The sequence below is a fragment of the Barbus barbus genome (genome assembly GCF_936440315.1).
Source record: "Barbus barbus genome assembly, chromosome: 6".
Lineage (NCBI taxonomy): Eukaryota > Metazoa > Chordata > Actinopteri > Cypriniformes > Cyprinidae > Barbus > Barbus barbus.
Window position 1 is genome coordinate 29,766,481 of NC_136734.1, and position 18,545 is coordinate 29,785,025.

At 37.0% G+C, this 18,545-nt stretch overlaps 1 protein-coding gene across 5 annotated transcripts; it reads right to left on the bottom strand.

The window, feature by feature from the left end:
* Positions 1–1,774: 1,774 nt before the first annotated feature.
* LOC306871367 (TBC1 domain family member 8B) lies at positions 1,775–18,092 on the bottom strand. 5 transcript variants are annotated; one of them, XM_079419224.1, is made up of 21 exons: positions 17,824–18,077; positions 15,100–15,210; positions 14,884–15,002; positions 14,567–14,789; positions 12,547–12,787; positions 12,263–12,470; positions 11,579–11,746; positions 11,293–11,394; positions 10,686–10,836; positions 10,397–10,611; positions 9,343–9,460; positions 8,764–9,049; positions 8,332–8,458; positions 7,836–7,934; positions 7,120–7,188; positions 6,769–7,009; positions 6,575–6,640; positions 5,800–5,880; positions 5,366–5,407; positions 4,971–5,068; positions 1,775–4,116 (listed from the first exon to the last, which is right to left on the bottom strand). In XM_079419224.1, exons 1-21 carry the CDS (start codon positions 17,948–17,950, stop codon positions 3,553–3,555), a joined length of 3,456 nt encoding a protein of 1,151 aa, XP_079275350.1. In that variant the 5' UTR covers positions 17,951–18,077; the 3' UTR covers positions 1,775–3,552. The 5 variants fall into 5 exon arrangements, with proteins under 5 accessions (XP_079275350.1, XP_079275351.1, XP_079275349.1 ...); XM_079419225.1 differs by having other exon boundaries at positions 5,869–5,880; positions 8,764–9,067; positions 17,824–18,062; XM_079419223.1 differs by having other exon boundaries at positions 8,764–9,067; positions 17,824–18,062.
* Between the last annotated feature and the right edge of the window lie 453 nt (positions 18,093–18,545).

Here is an 18,545-nt window from a genome sequence, read left to right on the forward strand (position 1 = left end):
AGCACAATAAATAAATACCTACATACACTTATCTTGTGAAATTAACATGTATACATTTTCAAACAGTCAGAAGACAGATGAAATATTAGATACTTTCAAAAGGCTACTTTTGAATAATAAAATGTGAAGTGTTTACTTTTATTGGGAAGCTCATGTTAGAGACTCCTGTGAGAGAATGTTAGAGACTTCCGGTTCATTGGCCTCTGTAGGGAATAAAACAAGGCCTGCGTCCCAATGTGCATACTATCCATCCTAAATTCTATTTGATATTAGTAATTTTCAATAGTATTTAGGGCAGATAGGGTGGATAGTATGCACACTGGGACGCAGGGAAGGTTAAGGCTAGAAGGGATACAGCAAAAACTACTGGGCATGCACACATCAATATAGCATCATTTTTTCACAATGCACAACAATACTTACTGTTTTTGTAATATTGTAAGGGGTAGGTTTAGGGTTGGGGTAGGTGTACATGTTAATAAAACAGAATCTAATAGGTTGAAAATTAAATGTATTGTTAGCTTCCGGTTTTTGCTGCATCCCCCTCTAGCTACAACCAAGAAACAACGACAAGAATAATAAAGTGCAGTTAACGGTAAAACTGTTTGCATTACAAACCAATGTTTTCATAATTAATACATTGCTTAAAATAATATATAATATTAAATTAAGACACACCGGTTTGCAATATCAAGCAGCAAAATTAGCTGTTTTGTACAGCTAAAAATAGCTGGAAGTGGATTAATTTACAAATGGCCGCACCCACTCTTATGGCAAAAATAAGGTGATATCCAAAATTTGGAAACATAGTAACTTTTACATTTTGAAATGCTGCATGACCAGAGACCTTCTCCCAAAGGGAGACTACAACCTCTTCTTTCAGCTTCCATAAGACGAAAATGCATCCTATTTTCTACATGTATGTTTTGTGAGTGAACAATTCATGCATTCGTTTTATTATTATTATTATTATTTATCTCATAATCCTTAATTAAAATATCCTAACTCCGATTTGCTGACTCTCTGTTGTATGCTGGACTTCTCCAATAATTTAATCTCCTTAAACCTGTGACTGTCTCTCCCCAATTTACACCTCTCAAATGCCAAACAACAACAAAGTTTTTTTCTTTTCCAGTAATCTGTCTGTCACAAGTAAATATCTGGCAGTACTTCCATTTCCTTGTGACTAGATGCATCCCAATTAGGAGATCAAAGGCTGTTCTATCTGAATGGAAGTCAATGGAAAAGAGTTACACAAATTATTGAGCTAAATTAATTTCTTTTGTGGAATCCATGTGTTGCATAATAAATCTACAGCTTTGTTGCTCATCTTCAATGTTTGCCATTACATTTTCCTTTTGAAGAGATCTAGAACATGCTTACAACAAAATCAAAGCGAAAAGTGGGATTCACGATCAGCACTTTCAATGGTTGTTAAGGGTTATGTACTGTCAGTCAAGACCCAGGTTACAATCGCCCCCTTTAAAGAAAAAGTGTGTGCATGTCTCACAACAGGTGCTGCCATTGTGGCAAGGGTCAGTGCCAACATGACCGTCATAAAATAGCCTATGTAACCTTCCTCATGTGACTTATCAAAGGCTGAAGCAGACCCCAGCAGGGACCTGTCTGCATGCCTGCAGTTGGGATTGATCACACTATTGACAGCACTGTAGGCATCCTGCTTATATTGTTCTCAGAGTACCAGAAGGCTTAGCTTGATATTCCCATGTTCCTAGAACAACATTAAAGAACGTGAGAAAAAGACAGGGAAGATCCTTTCTTCATACATTTTATTTTATCATTAAATTTTCATATGACAGTTTATGAGGCACAAACAGATTGTAACAAAGTTATATATTTATGACAAAAAAAAAAATTAAATCAAAACGACCACACTATTACCCTGAAGTACATGAAGCGAACATCAAATGTTCAGCAAGAACAGTACAAGTGCGACTCTGAGATGCAATACTGATAATTTATCTTTCAATGCAACTGCTTCTGCAAGTATTTCTATGGACTTTGTGGTTCGTGTGCCAGAATACAAAACCAAAATAACATCTTCCTTAGATGAACAACAAATCGAACGGAAAATACGCACTACGGCTTCCTACTCTGCCTTTTAGCTTTAGAAGAACATAATTACTTTATTACACACTGAACGAAAAACTTTGTTTAGCTGGTGTAGACCTGACACAACCTCAAACAGAATAATCACAAAACACCAACTTCCCTTTCTTGCACTCATCACCACAAGCTCTCAACATTTACACAAAATTAAAAATCAAGAACAGTTCTGCATATTCATTTGCCCATTTTAAGCATCGTACAATAACTCTTATGATAGGTGAAGTGATTCATCACTTAATGTTTCTTACAGCTTCGACTACATGAACTGACAGAAAAATGACTTATACACTTTGCATATCATTTACAGCGCAACAGTTCTAAATATTTTTCTTGCTAACGCATTTCAATATGTTCTCTATGATATTTTTTAATCTGTAAAATAATGACAGAAAATATAGTTCTTGGTTTATGACAAAATTCTAATCTATTTTGAAACTCATTTCCAAAATGATTGCGAAAAATGTTTAAAGATGAAATAGGTTTCATTAAATGGAAGCACTTGTGATCGTACTGAAGTCCTGAATCAAAAACTAATAAGGCATAAACCACAGATTTCGGTTTGTAGACACAAACACATTCAGTGAATCAGAATTACACAACAATAATCTGGAATAATGCAGACCTTCAGTGCAGTGGAATGTGATATGATGTGGACTAAACTCCGCCTCCTCATTAGCATAACCATTCTGGGCATTCCTAATCAAGCCTCTACAGAAAGAACGAAAGAATTTCATAGCTCAGTCGAGCAAGGTACGTAATGTAAGGCGACGTATGTGTTATGGAACAAGATATTTTGAATTAATTCTCAAACAATAGAATTTTTTCGGCCATTAGCAGTTCAACAGCATAGTGTTTTGATTTCCCTTAGAATCATCCTTCTTTTTGTGGTCCTACATGTGCTTACGTGCGTTAGGTCAGGCTGGGAATGACAGACGTAGTGCATGTGCGTGTGAGCCGTTTGGAGGTTAATTAATGGATAAAGCAGGCAAAGCCTTTTCATGCCGTCATCCCAAATCACACGTGCCATTTATACTATTATTTATAATATAATACCTTATCTATATTACATCATAATACCTTCATCTACATTTTCACAATATCTCACACCAATCATTTATATTACACAAATAACATAGAACACTAATCTTTTATACTACATCAAAATACCTGTTTTTCTTCATTCTGTGCAATCTGAATCATTTTATACCGCAATTCTTTTTTTTTTGGGGTCCCTTTGATTTGTACTTGTCCTGCATATGTGCGTCTGTATATAAATAAAATGACTTCCTCATCTGTAACGGACATAAGTGTTTCACAAACACTGACCTGTACAAGTTGCACAGAAAAAGAGAAAGAGGAAGGGAGAGGAGGGTTTATGGCTTTTAGGGCAGTGTTTTGCTGTGATTGCTCTGATATAGTGCGTTAGTGTGCGTCTTTAAGCTGGTTTTTGCGTGCATGTGCGATCAGAGAATCTGTGTTAATGGCCCGTTCGAAGAAGCGAACGACAGACGGTTCATTCAGGAGAGATGCAAGAATCTGCTCGAAGGAGAAACTCCAGTCCCCGTCTCTGACCGCAGAGGGCGAGCTGGGGGTGTCTGCTGGCGTGTCCAACACAGGGCTGCTGGTTCCGGTCGGACTGCTGGTGGGCGTGGAAGGACGCGAGGTTGAGGTCGGGGTAATGTCAGAGCGGGACGGGGCAGTTTCTTGTTGACTGGCCGGAGACTCGGGTTGGTTGCCTTCACCCTCAGTGAGGGCTTCGGTGGTCTCAGGGCTGGTGGGTAATGTTGGGGAGGACTCCGGCTGAGCTGCGCTGGTGGGTGTACTTTGGGGCGTTTTCTGCGGGCTGCTCTCCTGTAGCTTCCGCCCTACCTCCTCCATGCGCAGCAGAAGACTGGTCACTCGCGCCACGGCGCGGTACAGACTCTCCTCCTCCTCGTTGCCACGGAACACGCTGTACAGAGTCTTCGTCAAACCAATAAACTGCACCTGGAACACAGTCGATACAGTCTCTTTAATTAAACTGAGCTGTATGTATATGGCTTAAACGTGGTCAGAAATGGCAGCAAATCACTGTAGACATTCCTATTACACTTCATTAAGACTCCACTTGAGTTTGTATGTGTTCAAGACAGTGAGAGCAGACAGACTATGGCAGAGAACAGGAATAGAATTGCTCTGAATAAGGTCAGTGAGCAGAGAATGAAAGCTGATGACACTGTTGTCAAACACCTCAAAGTACTTGTGGAATCATCACTGACCAGGACAAAGCCAACCAGGTGCTGTACTTAAATAAGAATGAGCAACGCATGTACGCGGATACATTGTTTACATTCAGATCAAAGCGTAAAAAACGTATCCATGTGCATACGTTGTTTACGTATGCGATACTCTCCAAAATGGCGCTATAGGGTTACGCGGAGGAGTCATTATTTTTGTTTTCTTTGCGCACAAAGTATTCTTGTAGCTTCGTAAAATTACGGTTGAACCCCTGATGTCACATGGATTATTTGAACGATCTCCTTGCTATGTTTCTGAGCCTTGATCGTGAAAGGATCCTTGCTGTCTAATGGGCGGGTCAGAGAGCTCTTACAGGTTTGGAACGACATGAGGGGGAGTAATTAATGACAGAATTTTCATTTTTGGGTGAACTATCCCTTTAATGTACACAGATCAGCTATCCATGAACTGGAAAAATCTCAGCCATAAAGACATGCAAAGCCATTGTTCAGTCATCATTAAATGGTTGGACAAAGCCATTTAACACCATTAAGAAATGAAACAGACATTTCAGATTTATGTACCCGTTTAGTTCTGACCACATCGTCAATGTGTGTGCGTACCTGATTAATTCTGGGCAGATCTTTAATATTCTCCTCTCTCCGCTGAGAGTCTTCCTGCCACTGTTTCAGATATTCCTGCAGATCTACTTTAGCACGACCTGAGGGGCAAAATACAACTGATTTTTAAACGCCACCCTAGACTACTTTATTCTGATTCATCAATCACAGCATTCTGTGAACCCATAATAAACTCTATATTTGACTTAAGTGTCTACTAGCAATTAATCTCTTTCAACTCAAATATTTTATGTCCATTTATTTGTCGAGTAGCCAAGCAAAAAACGCAGTCATTTGGTCATTGCACAGTGACCCTGACCACCCTGTCATGGTTTATTTGTGATATTGTTTGATATAATAAAGAGAACATGATTAGAGGACAGGGATGAATACTTCACCTCTCTCTGGACATTTTCTGATCACTCCATCCTCAGCAGAGTCTACATGGAAGAGAGGAAAAAATGTACAGCCACGAACACAGAGACACTCACATGCATGAACAGATATACATGCATACACATAGTCTATATAGTTTTCGGGATGGGCAGGGTTTTGAGCTTCTGCTTCTTGTAAAACACCAAAATGAGCTGTGTTTTTGGCAGTTAGGTGAGACAAGTCCCTCTTAAACACAAATATAAATGCTACTACACACAACACACAAACATTTAAAAATCAAATAAATCAGTGACATTATAACACACCCAGACGAAAGGGTGAAAAATGCTCAAAAGTACGGGAAAAGAAATGTGAATAAATGAATAAAGAAAGAAATGAATGAATGAAATGAAAAGAAAAGAGGCATAAGGAGCCACAGAAAGCAGTAGAAGCTGACCAGAAAGACGAGTAGAGAAAGAGTGATCTTCAGCCGGAGGAAAAAATCTAGACGACGGTAAAATCTTACACTCCTGGGTCCCTGAAGAAACACACAAAATATGCATATATGCACACATTCCACTTTTATTCGAATCTGTAAAAAAAGTGTCAGCCATGATCACAAGTTACGGATAAATCTGCACTTGTCAAAATTGCCTATTGTTCTGAAAGGCACAAACATGCTACATGAACTTATCACCATCATCAGGAGTGATGGGGATTTAGATAAAGCACTGGTATCTTAGCAGTTAATGATCCAGGCTAGTAATCCAAAATTCATATCTCAAAATACTAAATGTACTTTAATTTCCTTTGGATAAAAAAGCATCTAATAACTAACTAACAAAATGTAAAACTTATAAGTAAAGCAAATAATGAGGAGAGGTTAGATATTATACAGGTTCATAGAGGGGGCAGATATGTAGATTAAATAGGGACAGAGGTTTATAGATATTTGACCCAAATATTACCCTGTATAGATGATTAAGCGTTACGGAGGGGTTAGATTTAAATAATATACAGTGCTATAGATAGGTTAGACATATAGATTATGCATGGTTATACATCGGTCAGATATATATATATATATTAAGAGTTACTGAGCTAAACAGAGTGCTTAGGGTTGTAAATGGGACAAATATACAAAGATTAATCATATACATGTGTAACCATATCTTATGTTCAAACTAAACTTTTATTATAGCACAGTTGCAGAGATAATAAAATTCATTTACCTGGTTGAAGGTGCAGTTTGAAGAGAAATTTTAGTTTTTCTGTGAATGATCTATTGTATAGGATATCTGCAATACACACACACACACACACACACACACTCTTGAATGAATCTGGCAGGTTTAAGGAAAGCTGCTACATACGGAGGTGAAAGGTCAAAGGACAGTCAATTTACTTCAGGGCTGGCTCCTCTTACCCAGACCGCATATGAACTCTTTGAAGTTCACAAGTCCGTCTCCGTTCTCGTCCAGAAGCCGGAAGGCTGATCGTGCCAGCGAGCGCACATGTGTGTGTGTGGTCCACGGCTGCAGGAGGTTAAACAGGCTGCTAAACTGGGACTGATCCAGCTGATACTGGTCCAGATATGGCAGGCTGGGGTCATGGTTCTGCAGGGCAGGACTACATAATGACCAGTAACAGCTCACAAAGTGCTGCTTCTATAACACACAAACAGTCAAAAGACACAAGCTTGAACAGTTTGTGTGGCAGCGACAGCATTTTGAGGCCTTCAGGCACTGAAGTGCACAAATTTGTTAGCGTAACCCACCTTAAAAAGCATGTAGAGCTCATCCAGCTGAGCAGCACTGAATTTCACATCTTGAGCAACAACACGCAGCTGCAGCAATAAGACACAAAAATGACAGACACTCAAACATCAATAATCTTTACTGCCACTGTATGTGCAAACAATGTGTAAAGAAAAAAAATTGTGCAAATTACACTGCCCTTCAAAGGTTCTGGGTGAGTAAGAATTTTTTATGTTTTTCAAAGAAGTCTCATTTGCTCAGCGAGGCTGCATTTATTTGATAACAAATACAGTAAAACATTAATATTGTGAAATACGGTTACAATTTAAAATATTTTACAATATTGTATTCAGAAATCAAAGAACAGCTTTTATTTTATTTGAAATCTTTTGTAACATGTCTTTACTGACTCTTTTGATTAATTTAATGCATCCTTGCTGAATAAAATTAATTTCTTCAAAAATAATTTACTGATCCTAAACTTTTGAACGGTAATGTATAATCTTCAAAATCAAATTTGGGATGAAACCACATAACTCTAAGCATGAGGCTTTATAATACTGCTTCTATTTTTGTAGTTTCTTTTTTCTCCATTATGAATTAGAGAATCAACATCAAAATCTAAAACCTACAAATGCATATGCTGGATCTTCTTTTTTGTGTGGAAATTTTAATGCTTAGTTTATTATATTATATTATGAAATTATGGTGTATACAGCATGGCTTTTGTACTTACTACATTTTGTTTTGTTGTGTCTTCTAGTGTTTGAATGACATAAAGCTTGTTCCTCTTACGCATGTTTTCCACTTCCTCTGTTCGAATGTCTCCATATTTCTGAAATAAAAAAAAGTTTCATTAGTCTGAGCAACCGTCTATTTTAGACCTTCGGTTTGCTGACCACAGAACTCCTGTCAGAGGGGGGTTTGCATCATTCCATGCAACTGACCAGTTTGAAAGTGCTGAACAATTTACACCTTTTCATTGCACATTTAGATTTTACATTCCTATAAAATGAGTACACTAACAGGTGTGAATTACCAAAGCATTAACAAAGACATCAGATTCATTTTATTAGGCACTTTTACAGAGAGTGTTTGTTATAAATTCACTACCTTAAAAATAATCAAAATTCTGCGCTTACTACGTTTTGACAGAGCTTCCAGAGCTAAAGACATGAAAAAGAACACAGATTTTAATGCTCACTGCAGTATATTAAAGTGTGTAGCTTTACCTCATATGCCTCTTTGATGAGATCACTGATGTCAACCTTTTGTATTGATTTGTCATTGGCTGTTGCAGATGCTTGCTGCACGGTAGCTGGCAGGGGACTGTCTTTATTTGTGACACTGTCAAAAAACCTGAAGGATAAAATCAGATTTAAATACAGGTTAAGTTTGTAAATAATAAAAAAAAAAACACTGCAAAAATGACGAATGAAGGTTGATTACAATTAAACAGCACTCTTGAGTTCGATCATTCCTGATATTTGTTGCATGAGTCACACAGAAAAATTTTCCTTTCAATAATATAATATGTAAATACATTTTTGTGACACCTTTTCTGTTTAAAATTTCCCCTTTTAATTTATATTGGACATAACAATGACAACACAGCTTGCTACAATCATGCTTTGGCCATGTTAAAAGGGCAACGTTCCAATCACCTGTTGAGGACTGTGACTGCTTCTGCATCGTCATGGCAACAAAGCAGATTGTCCATATTGTAGTCGAGGACAGCAAGGCCAAGCTGCAGGATGGCTTTGATACCATCGTAAAAGAAGCAGTCGACAACATTCACAGCGCTCTCTATTGGCAGTACGCTGATGAAGAGAGTCAGGAACCATGACAACGACACTGACGAGAAGAACGACAGGTCCGTCATGTGTTCGGTCAGCTGGGTTAGATGCGCACGGATCAGTTCCTCGAACACAGCCTGATCCACCAGGGCTCCTGGAATACACACACACACTGAAACATGAATGATACTGTATTCAAAAATAAATAGATTGAGTAAACTGCCCCGAGCAACAACAAACAGAATGGCACAGATAACTACAGGCACAAATAATTACAGACAGAATATGAGGAAGTACTTAACATGAAAAAAAATTGTGGAGTACCAACAAAGCTCAGTAATAAAAATCCAATTATGACGCCTTTGGCATTGTGTTATAATGGCAGCCTGCATGTTTATTGAGATGATTCAATCACCAGGTCTCTCACACACACACACACACACATACCAATAATTCTACGGTTGAAGTAGTCTGGGAGCATTCGTTCACACACAGCAACCAGCAGCCAGAAAGCCTCCTCTTCTTTAGCATACAGCAGCAACACAGACGTCAGGATATTCATCGCCTGGACAGACCGACAAAACAACATAATACAGTTATAATATATGAAAACTAAATTATTATTAGAATGAGTGCAAGTGGAGTAGAGTTTTCAGTGAATAAGGTGAAAAAATTGCATTTAAATTATATTTTTTTTAGTCCCTCTTCAAGAGTTTGTGACATAGCTGTATATGCAAATTGAATATAAACAAAAATAATTTGGCTTCCATAGCAAAAAATTTTTTTATTTTATGCATTCACCATATTCCTTGAATACTTTGCTTTGCATATTTTCCATGCTTATACACCAAGTTTTGATTGCCAAAAAATTATTCAAATTTCATTTCCTTTCTGTTTTGCACACAGAAATATTTTTAAATGAGTATTATGTTCTTTATTACCATAGATTCAGCTGGTTTTCATTTTCCTTGTTTTATTAAATATTTAAATGTCAAATATTGATGCAGTGAGCAACAACAGTATCTTGTTTGTGTGTGTGTGTGTAATGAATAATTGTGTTTACGCTAGTCTTGCAGATAATACTGTATGCTGTGCATGAGGAGGATGTTGCATACACACATATTGTACACTAACATAAAGTCTGATTCACTTTGAAGCTACAACCAGTCACTTAAGGCCTCGTTATACTTTAAGCAAGATGTCATTTTAAACAAAATCAGGCCAAAACAATGGGCCTTTATACATGCTAGGATCATCTGATTGACATGTAAACACTTGCTAAGCGAGAATTTATCAAAGATTTTTTGCCTTGAACCTCATAAACACCAATACAAACCTGAGCAGCCTGAAACGGTGTAGATATTCAATCAGAGTGCAAAGTGATAGTTTTGAGAAAGCTTTTTAACATTTTTGTGAGCGAGATGAATCAGATGTTTTATGAACTGTACACTTTGATTCTGAGACCATGTGTTAGACTAGATGAAAATGTGTGTGTTTTTACCTGGCAGTAGCCGATTTTGGGGTTGCGATGAGCGTAGGCAGTCAAGACGCGGCGAAGAGCCGAGATTCCTGTGTCGCTCTGGAATGCTGGGTGTTCTGGGAGTGAGCGATGCAGATCTCTCTCAATCTCATCACAAGCAAGCGAGCTGCTGCCCATACACTCCTCCAATAGCCGTCCATAGTATCCGGGATGAGAGGTCATGTCATGTACTGCACCTATAACACAAGCAAACATACATGTACAAAACTGTGGCACATATACACCCACACACAACCGGAACAACACACACCTGAGAAGAGCATCCACAGTTCTCCTCTGAGAGTCTCTGGAACTCCTCGTACAATGAGATCGCGTGTTTTTTTGGTGCAAAACATTCCAGTTCCACGGCCATATTCAGCAAAATGGATCTGCCACGATTGCTCCTTCATTCGCTCCTTCAGCTGTCAATCACAACATTAAAATAACCGTTTTCTATTTGAATATATTTTAAAAATGTAATTTATTTCTGTGAAGGCAGAGCAGAATTTTCAGCAACCAATACTCTAGTCTTCAGTGTCACATGATCCTTCAGAAAACAGTATAATTTGGTGATTTAGTGCTCAATACCACCTCACTTATTAGTATCAGTGTTGAAAACAGTTGTGCTGCTTAATAGTTTTCCAGGATTCTTCGATGTATAGAAAAAATTGAATTTATTTAAAATGGCAATCCTATGTAACATCATAAATGCATTTACTCTCACTTCTACTCTCAATTTAATGTGTCCTTGCTGAATGAATATATTATTATTATTGACAACCATCCTTTAAACGGTAGTGTATACCACATGTTTTGATTACATTAATCATCTTTACTAAACTAACATTGCACCAATATTGTAATAAGGTTATCTGTACCATTTTGGGGTCAAGGTTTTCTGCATCATGTGGATGAAAGACATTCATAAGAGCTTCAGTGCTGACGGCTTGACTTTGCCCCACCATAACACCCTCCTCATCCTCAGAGAGAAAAACACACACATACAATCTAGCGTCTCCCTCTGGCATTTTTACAGTTACCACAAAATCATATCATGAAATGCAGGATATTTTTAAATGAAATGAAATATATTATCATGACAAGTGTTTGCATACTCAAAAAACATCATTTATAATATTAGTGGATGGAGTGTAGAGGAATTACCGGATTGCTGATGTAGTGCTGGGGGCTTCCTGCTGTCCCACACTTTCTGCGGACGGTGGCAGCAAGTCGCTCAAAATCCCGAACCTCAGAAAAACGCAAAGCTCTCTTGCCACGAAGGCACATAGTCAGGGCACGACTACCACGATCTGGCAGCTCCACACTAAACACCTACAGGAATACATTAATGCCAAAACACACATAAATCAGCATTAATGAAATACAAACACAGTGATAACAAAACAACAAAAACTTATGAACTCTCCAAAAATGTTCTGACAAGCATTTATGGTAAACTAAAATAAATAAAATTACTATTATATATATTATGTATATTAAATAAAATATGCAACAATTGCAATCAAGCGTTTGCGATAACTTCTCTATTACAGCGCTGTGGAGGAATTTTGGCCCACTCATCTTGGCAGAATTGTTGTAATTCAGCCAAATTGTGAGTTTGGATTTTGTTTTCTCTTCATAAAAAAACCCTTCATTTAAAAACTGCATGTTGTGTTTACTTGTGTTATCTTTGATTAATATTTAAATTTGTTTGATGATCTGAAAGATTAAAGTGTGACAAACATGCAAAAAAATAAAAAATCAGGAAGGGGGCCAACACTTTTTCTCAAGGGCAGTCTTCACCAAGACATTCTTTGCAGTTTGCAGATTAATTAGCAGTATACGCACCTCCCATAGAGGGATTATGAGATGGCACTGAGACCCATCCTGGCTTGCAAAGCACAGATAGTTCTCAGAGACACAGATTTTTCCAAGCGTATTGACATGGCTGAATGGAACCCAGAGGAAACTCTCATGCACTTCACAAAGATTCTCTTCCTGCGGCAACCGGAAAAATGCTCGAAATGACTGATTCCGTGCATGGGTTTCCAGAGCCCTGCAACGATTACAGTAGAGTCAGACATCATCCAGTAAAAGAATAAATAGGTAACAGGGGAATAAAACTAATGTACCTCTGTGTGATGTGAAGAGGGTTGGCTAGTGGATGTTCAGCATTAAATGTTTCTTTGTCGAAGAACCGCACAATGGCGTAGTCGGCCAGCTGCTGCATTATCAGGTATGTCTGCTGGAGCCTCAGGAGCATTGAGAAGAAATGATCCACTCCATGCACACACACACGGATGCTCTCTGTCAACAGCACACTCGACGTACGTTCCAGGCGGCTCACCTCATCCCAGGGATACACCAGTTTCACTAAGCAAGAAATGCACAAACCATGAATAATAGATTTTGGCAGATGCCAACTATAACACTTATAAAGAAAAAAACATTATATATGAAGCACATAAGTTGTTATATATGGCATCTCTCTTACACTGTAAAATAAAAAAGTTGAGCCAACTTAAAATTAAGGCAACAAACTTCAGCAGATTTTTTAGTTTTCTCAAATTGTTGCTTTAAGTTTCTAAACAAAAAGATGAGAATCTCCTACAAAAATAAGTCAAAAATCTTCAAAAAGCTGGTTGCCTTAAAATTTTAAGTTTAAGATTAAACTTTTTTTACAGTGTATAATCCACAGAAGAAATAAAACCATACAGATTTAGAGGGTGAGTAAATGATGACAGAATTTTCATTTTTGGATAAGCTATCTCTTTAGGACTTTGATATGTGAATGTCCTCTGTTATAATTGGTTAACCTCTTTGCATGTGGAAAAAATAGAGTTGTCGGAGTTGCTAAATAATGAATATTCATTGATATGCAAACTTAATATACACTGCCATTCAAAAGTTTTGAATTTTTTTCCTGTGAAGCAAAGTGTCACGTGATCCTTCAGAAATCATTCTAATTTGCTGATTTATAAACAATGTTTGCAACAGTCGTGCAGCTTAATATTTTTTAGGACATGTGATACTTTATTTTTAGGATACTTTGATGAATAAAAAGTTAAAAAGAACAGTGTTTTTTCAAAATAGAAATTGTGTGTAACAATATACACTACCATTCAAAAGTTTGGGGTCAGTAATTTTTTTCTTTTCTTTTTTTTAAGGAATTAATACTTTTATTCAGCAAGGATGTGTTAAATGGATAAAAAAATTAGAGTAATGACTTTATATTTATATTGTTAGAAAAAAAATAAAAATCTATTTGTTCTTTTTGAATTTTGTATTCAAAGAATTCTGAAAAAAAATATCACAGGTTCCAAAAAAAAAAAAAAAAAAAAATAATTAGGCAGCTCACCAGTTTCAACACTGATAAAAAAAACAAAAAAACAATTAACGATTACTGAAGGATCATGTGACACTGAAGCCTGGAGTAATCGTTGATAAATTCAGCACTGCATCACATAAATAAATGTATAATAAGTATATTAACTAGTGCAGTCAAAAGATTAATCGCATCCAAAATAAAAGTTTTTGTTTACATAATATATGTATGTGTATTGTGTATATTTATTATGTATATATAAATACACACACACACACACGCACATATTTCAGAGAAATATGTTTTTATATTTTAAATGTATTTATTTATAATATAAATTATATGAATATAAAGTAAATAAATATAAATAAATACATGTAAATATTTAAAAATATATACTGTATGTGTGTATTTATATGTACATAATAAATATACACAGAACACACACACATATATTATGCAAACAAAAACACTTTTATTTTGGGTGCCATTAATCATGATTAATTGTTTGACAGCACTAAAATTAAAATAGGAAACCAATATTAGAAATTGCAATAATTTTCCATAATATTACTGTTTTCTTTCCTGCATTTTTGAACAAATAAATGCAGCCTTGATGAGTATAAGAGACTCATTAAAAAAAAAAACATAAAAAATCTTACTGATCCCAAATCCCAGGGGACCACAAGTATAATAATATATGTGGGGCCTTGGTAGAAAACAATTATAAAACCCCTTTGCTAATAAACGCATTGTTCAGACATCATGACCATCATAAAAGAGCCAGCTTGTGGTATTATGTGTAAACAGGTGATCAGGTTTCTAACCCTCATTTCCCAGCATGTAGGAGTAGAAACACAGGAAGTTGGTGCTGAGGTAGATCCAGCCCTGGTTTGGCACTCGTCCTCTCCAGTAGCTGCAAGAAAAGTACGTCACAAGCTTCTCTCTCTGAGGCAAACCGAACAGACGCTCAAAACGCAGCACAGCCTCCCGGAAGCGTTCGGGATCCTCCTCGTCACCGGCTGATGTGCCCTCCTCTGCTATCAGACCCTATACAAACACAACATATCACCACTGAAGTCAACAATGCAAGACTGGTACTTACATCTAAAATACCACAAAACAGCATTCTAAACCCTCTCACCCTTATCTTTCCCTGGACAAAACTGGTGATGTCTTCGCCAGAATCAAACACTGAGAGAATTCTGAAGATGTTCTGCTGCAGCCAGTCCCAGTGCTGTGAGATCTCTTCTAAAGATGCTCCTGCACACACACACACACACATATTATATAAGGATCTAAATGAAGAGAGTCTGAGCCTTCACATACACATTAACACTGTGTGCAGCATCTCTCTCACCACAGGCAATGCTCCAGTACACCTGAGAGTCGGGCGTCTGGTGTAAAATACGAAACGGGGCAACTTTGGCTGTGGAGTCAAGAACTGTGTCCAAAGTTCCAACCAGCAGGCCTAAAACAATGACATAAAACAATAAACATAACATTTAAAAAACTATTTTTATATTTCTTTAAACCTGCAGTTGGAATTACAATTGAATTTGATAATATAAAAAGACAAGAGCTAGAAAATATGAAACATTAATGGAGTAGTCATTACATTCATACAAATAGCAGCCGTTTTCATTCATTTTTTTTAACACTGATCATGTTTCTTGAGCATGAGATCAGCATATTAGAATAATATCTGAAGGATCATGTGACACCGAAGACTGGTGAAATGTCTGCTGATTTTAATTTGTAATAGTAATTCACAATATTGTTTTTCCTGTTTTTATGACTAAATAAATACAACCTATGTATGCATAAGAGACTCCTTTCAAAAACATTAAACGTTACTATGATAAAACGATATAGAATAATACACGGTTGGACTAGCACTTGATTTACTTCTTTCAATGTCTCTGATGCACATCAGGATGTTAGCAGGGAATTTAATGTTAGTCACTGAAAATCTGTCCTCTCTGCACTGCTTCAGATAGAAGCTGGAGTATTACGGCCCTTAGCCATGAAGCAAAGGTTTCCATGGTGATGAACTCCGAAAGAAAAAAATAGTCACTAATTAGAGTAAAACCTATAATCAGCTCAACAACAATTGTGGCCATTCTTCTGTGCAGGCGACTCTGTGATGCTATGATGCTTATTACTAATAATTTATTTGACATACTGTTATTTTATTTATTAAGTCAAGTCCAATTTATTCAATACAGATTGTTTCAAAGCAGCTTTACATTATCAACAGAAAAATTAACGGTGTAAAATTCCTCAGTTAGAAAACTAATTCAATTTCAGCTGTAAAGCAGCTCTACAGAAGTCATTATTCATCTCAATTTAGTCCAGTATTGTTTCAATAACAGTTCAATAACACTGTCGATGTTGCAAAACTAGTGTCATTATGCAGCTCAGTTCAGTTTATTAATAAGTTGTTGTCATCATTGACCAAACATCTACCACTGCAGAAAATTCCCAGCAGAACAACGCCTATAAATCTCTAATGCATTAAAACGCAGCAGCTCAGTTGGCTTTCAACTCTCTAATATATAGAGCCATGCTTCCAATCTGCATTTAATTGCAGGATTGGATTTAAAATTGAGCAACACTTCACATGATATAGCTGTGGTCCTGCCACAAACTTACAACTATCGACATTTTTCCATTCTCGGTCAATTTGTAACGGTGGATCAATTGTATATATGTGACCCTGGACCACAAAACCAGTCATAAGGGTAAATTTTTCTTAAAACTGAGACTTATACATAATCTGAAAACTGAATAAGCTTTCCATTGATGCATGGTTTGTTAGGATAGGACAATATTTGGTTGAGATACAACTATTTCAAAATCTGGAATCTGAGGGTGCAAAAAAAAAAAATCTAAATATTGAGAAAAATGCATTTAAAGTTGTCCAAATTAAGTTCTTAGCAATGCATATTACTAATCAAAAATTAGGTTTTAAATTTTTACACAATATCTTCATGCAACAAGATCTTTACTTAATATCCTAATGATTTTTTGGCATAAAAGAAAAATCGATAATTTTGACCCAAACAATGTATTATTGGCTATAGCTACAAAATACAGCGTGCGACTTACGACTTTAAGGTTTTGTGGTCCAGGGTCACATATATATACATATATATATATATATATATATATATATATATATATATATATATATATATATAAAAAATAAATCTCTGAATGAAAGCTAAAAATAAATGAAACAATTATGAGAAGTAATTTTAGTAACTTGTAAATATTCTTACAGTGGAATTACTGATGTTATACTGAGTTAGGTAACACTTTATTTTAAGGTGTCCTTGTTACACGTTACATGTACCTACTATTATAATAACAATAAATTATGCATAATTAAACACAAGTCTACGCCCAAACCCTAATCTTAACCCTAACCATAAAGTAAGTACATGTAATCAATTAATATGACTCAGTACTTAAATGCACAATTACACCAGAACAAAATAAAGTGTAACCCTAGTTCTAATGCAAATGTACATCACTATTTCTCAAAACTTTAAAACAATTCAGTTGTTTCTATGTAACATTCAATGTTCAAATAGTAAACACGAATGTATCAGTTTACATTGACATCAGACTTGCAGTTATCATGCTGTCTTTGCTGACAAGACATTCTCAAGTCTTCATTCAGAGTGCCACTGGAGAGAAAGCACGGGACGCAAACAGAAGCAGCAGCCCAGCATTAAAACCGTTTGGGCTTCAGCTTCTACACATATCATATATCTGGAGGAAGGTTGCATTTTTGAGCACCTTTATGCACACGGCCAGTTTACCGCAGTGGTGACGTCAGCACTAAAAAGAGCACCTGCAGTCAAACTTACAAAAAACATCCAGTCTGCAAGACTGCATTAACCCATGACCTGCTGCAAAAGCACTTGGCGTTAAAACTAAAAATCAATAGTTTGAGGAATTAATTGAAGTGTATAGGTGACAGGTGGATACATATTAACACATCAGCTGAGGCGTCAGAGGCTTTTCCATGCTTAGCGCTTGAACACGGATATCCGCGCGCTCCAGGTAACATTACCTGTCAATCCGCCGCTGTCCTCTCCGTATCCGCGTCTGCGCTGCAGCACGAAGTAATCGTTGGATTTCTCCGTGACCCATAATTTCAGCGCGTTTTTGAGAAGCACCTCTTCGGGTTTGAGCCACATGCTGGAATCTGTTTTCAGAGACACGCGTCCTCTTGCATGACACACGTATCATCTCAAGCGCATACACCCATGGATTAGGTGTTGTTTGCTCTTGCGCCGCTTTTCCCACGTCGACAGAAACTGAGCCAAAGACAGCAACACCGGCGCCGCTGGGATTGTAGTCTTCCACATCTGCCCCTCTGAGCAGAGGAAAGCGCCGTCTTGAAGATTAGCCACTACACTTCCCATAATCCCCGCGCCACCTCGTGACTTTGTTTCAAATTATTTAAAGGGACAGCAACATATGTTTACGACGCGTTGTCACCTGGGCCCGGTTTTTCAAAAGGTTTAATCCGGATTTAGTAATCCTTTTTTTTGCGATCCGTGATCACGTAATCCATTTTACTTTTGAGCCAGTTTTTCAAAGCAACATCGGATTGGATCAATCTGATCCGGATAGGAACTTTTCAGGATCACCAAATCTGGATAACCAGTGCTCAAACAGGATAGGAAATCACAATGTAGAACTATAGATATGTAAAGAGCAACAAGTAGAATAGCCAGTGTGGGGTCAATATAAGTTTATTTTTATTTGAAATGAAAACACACACATTTA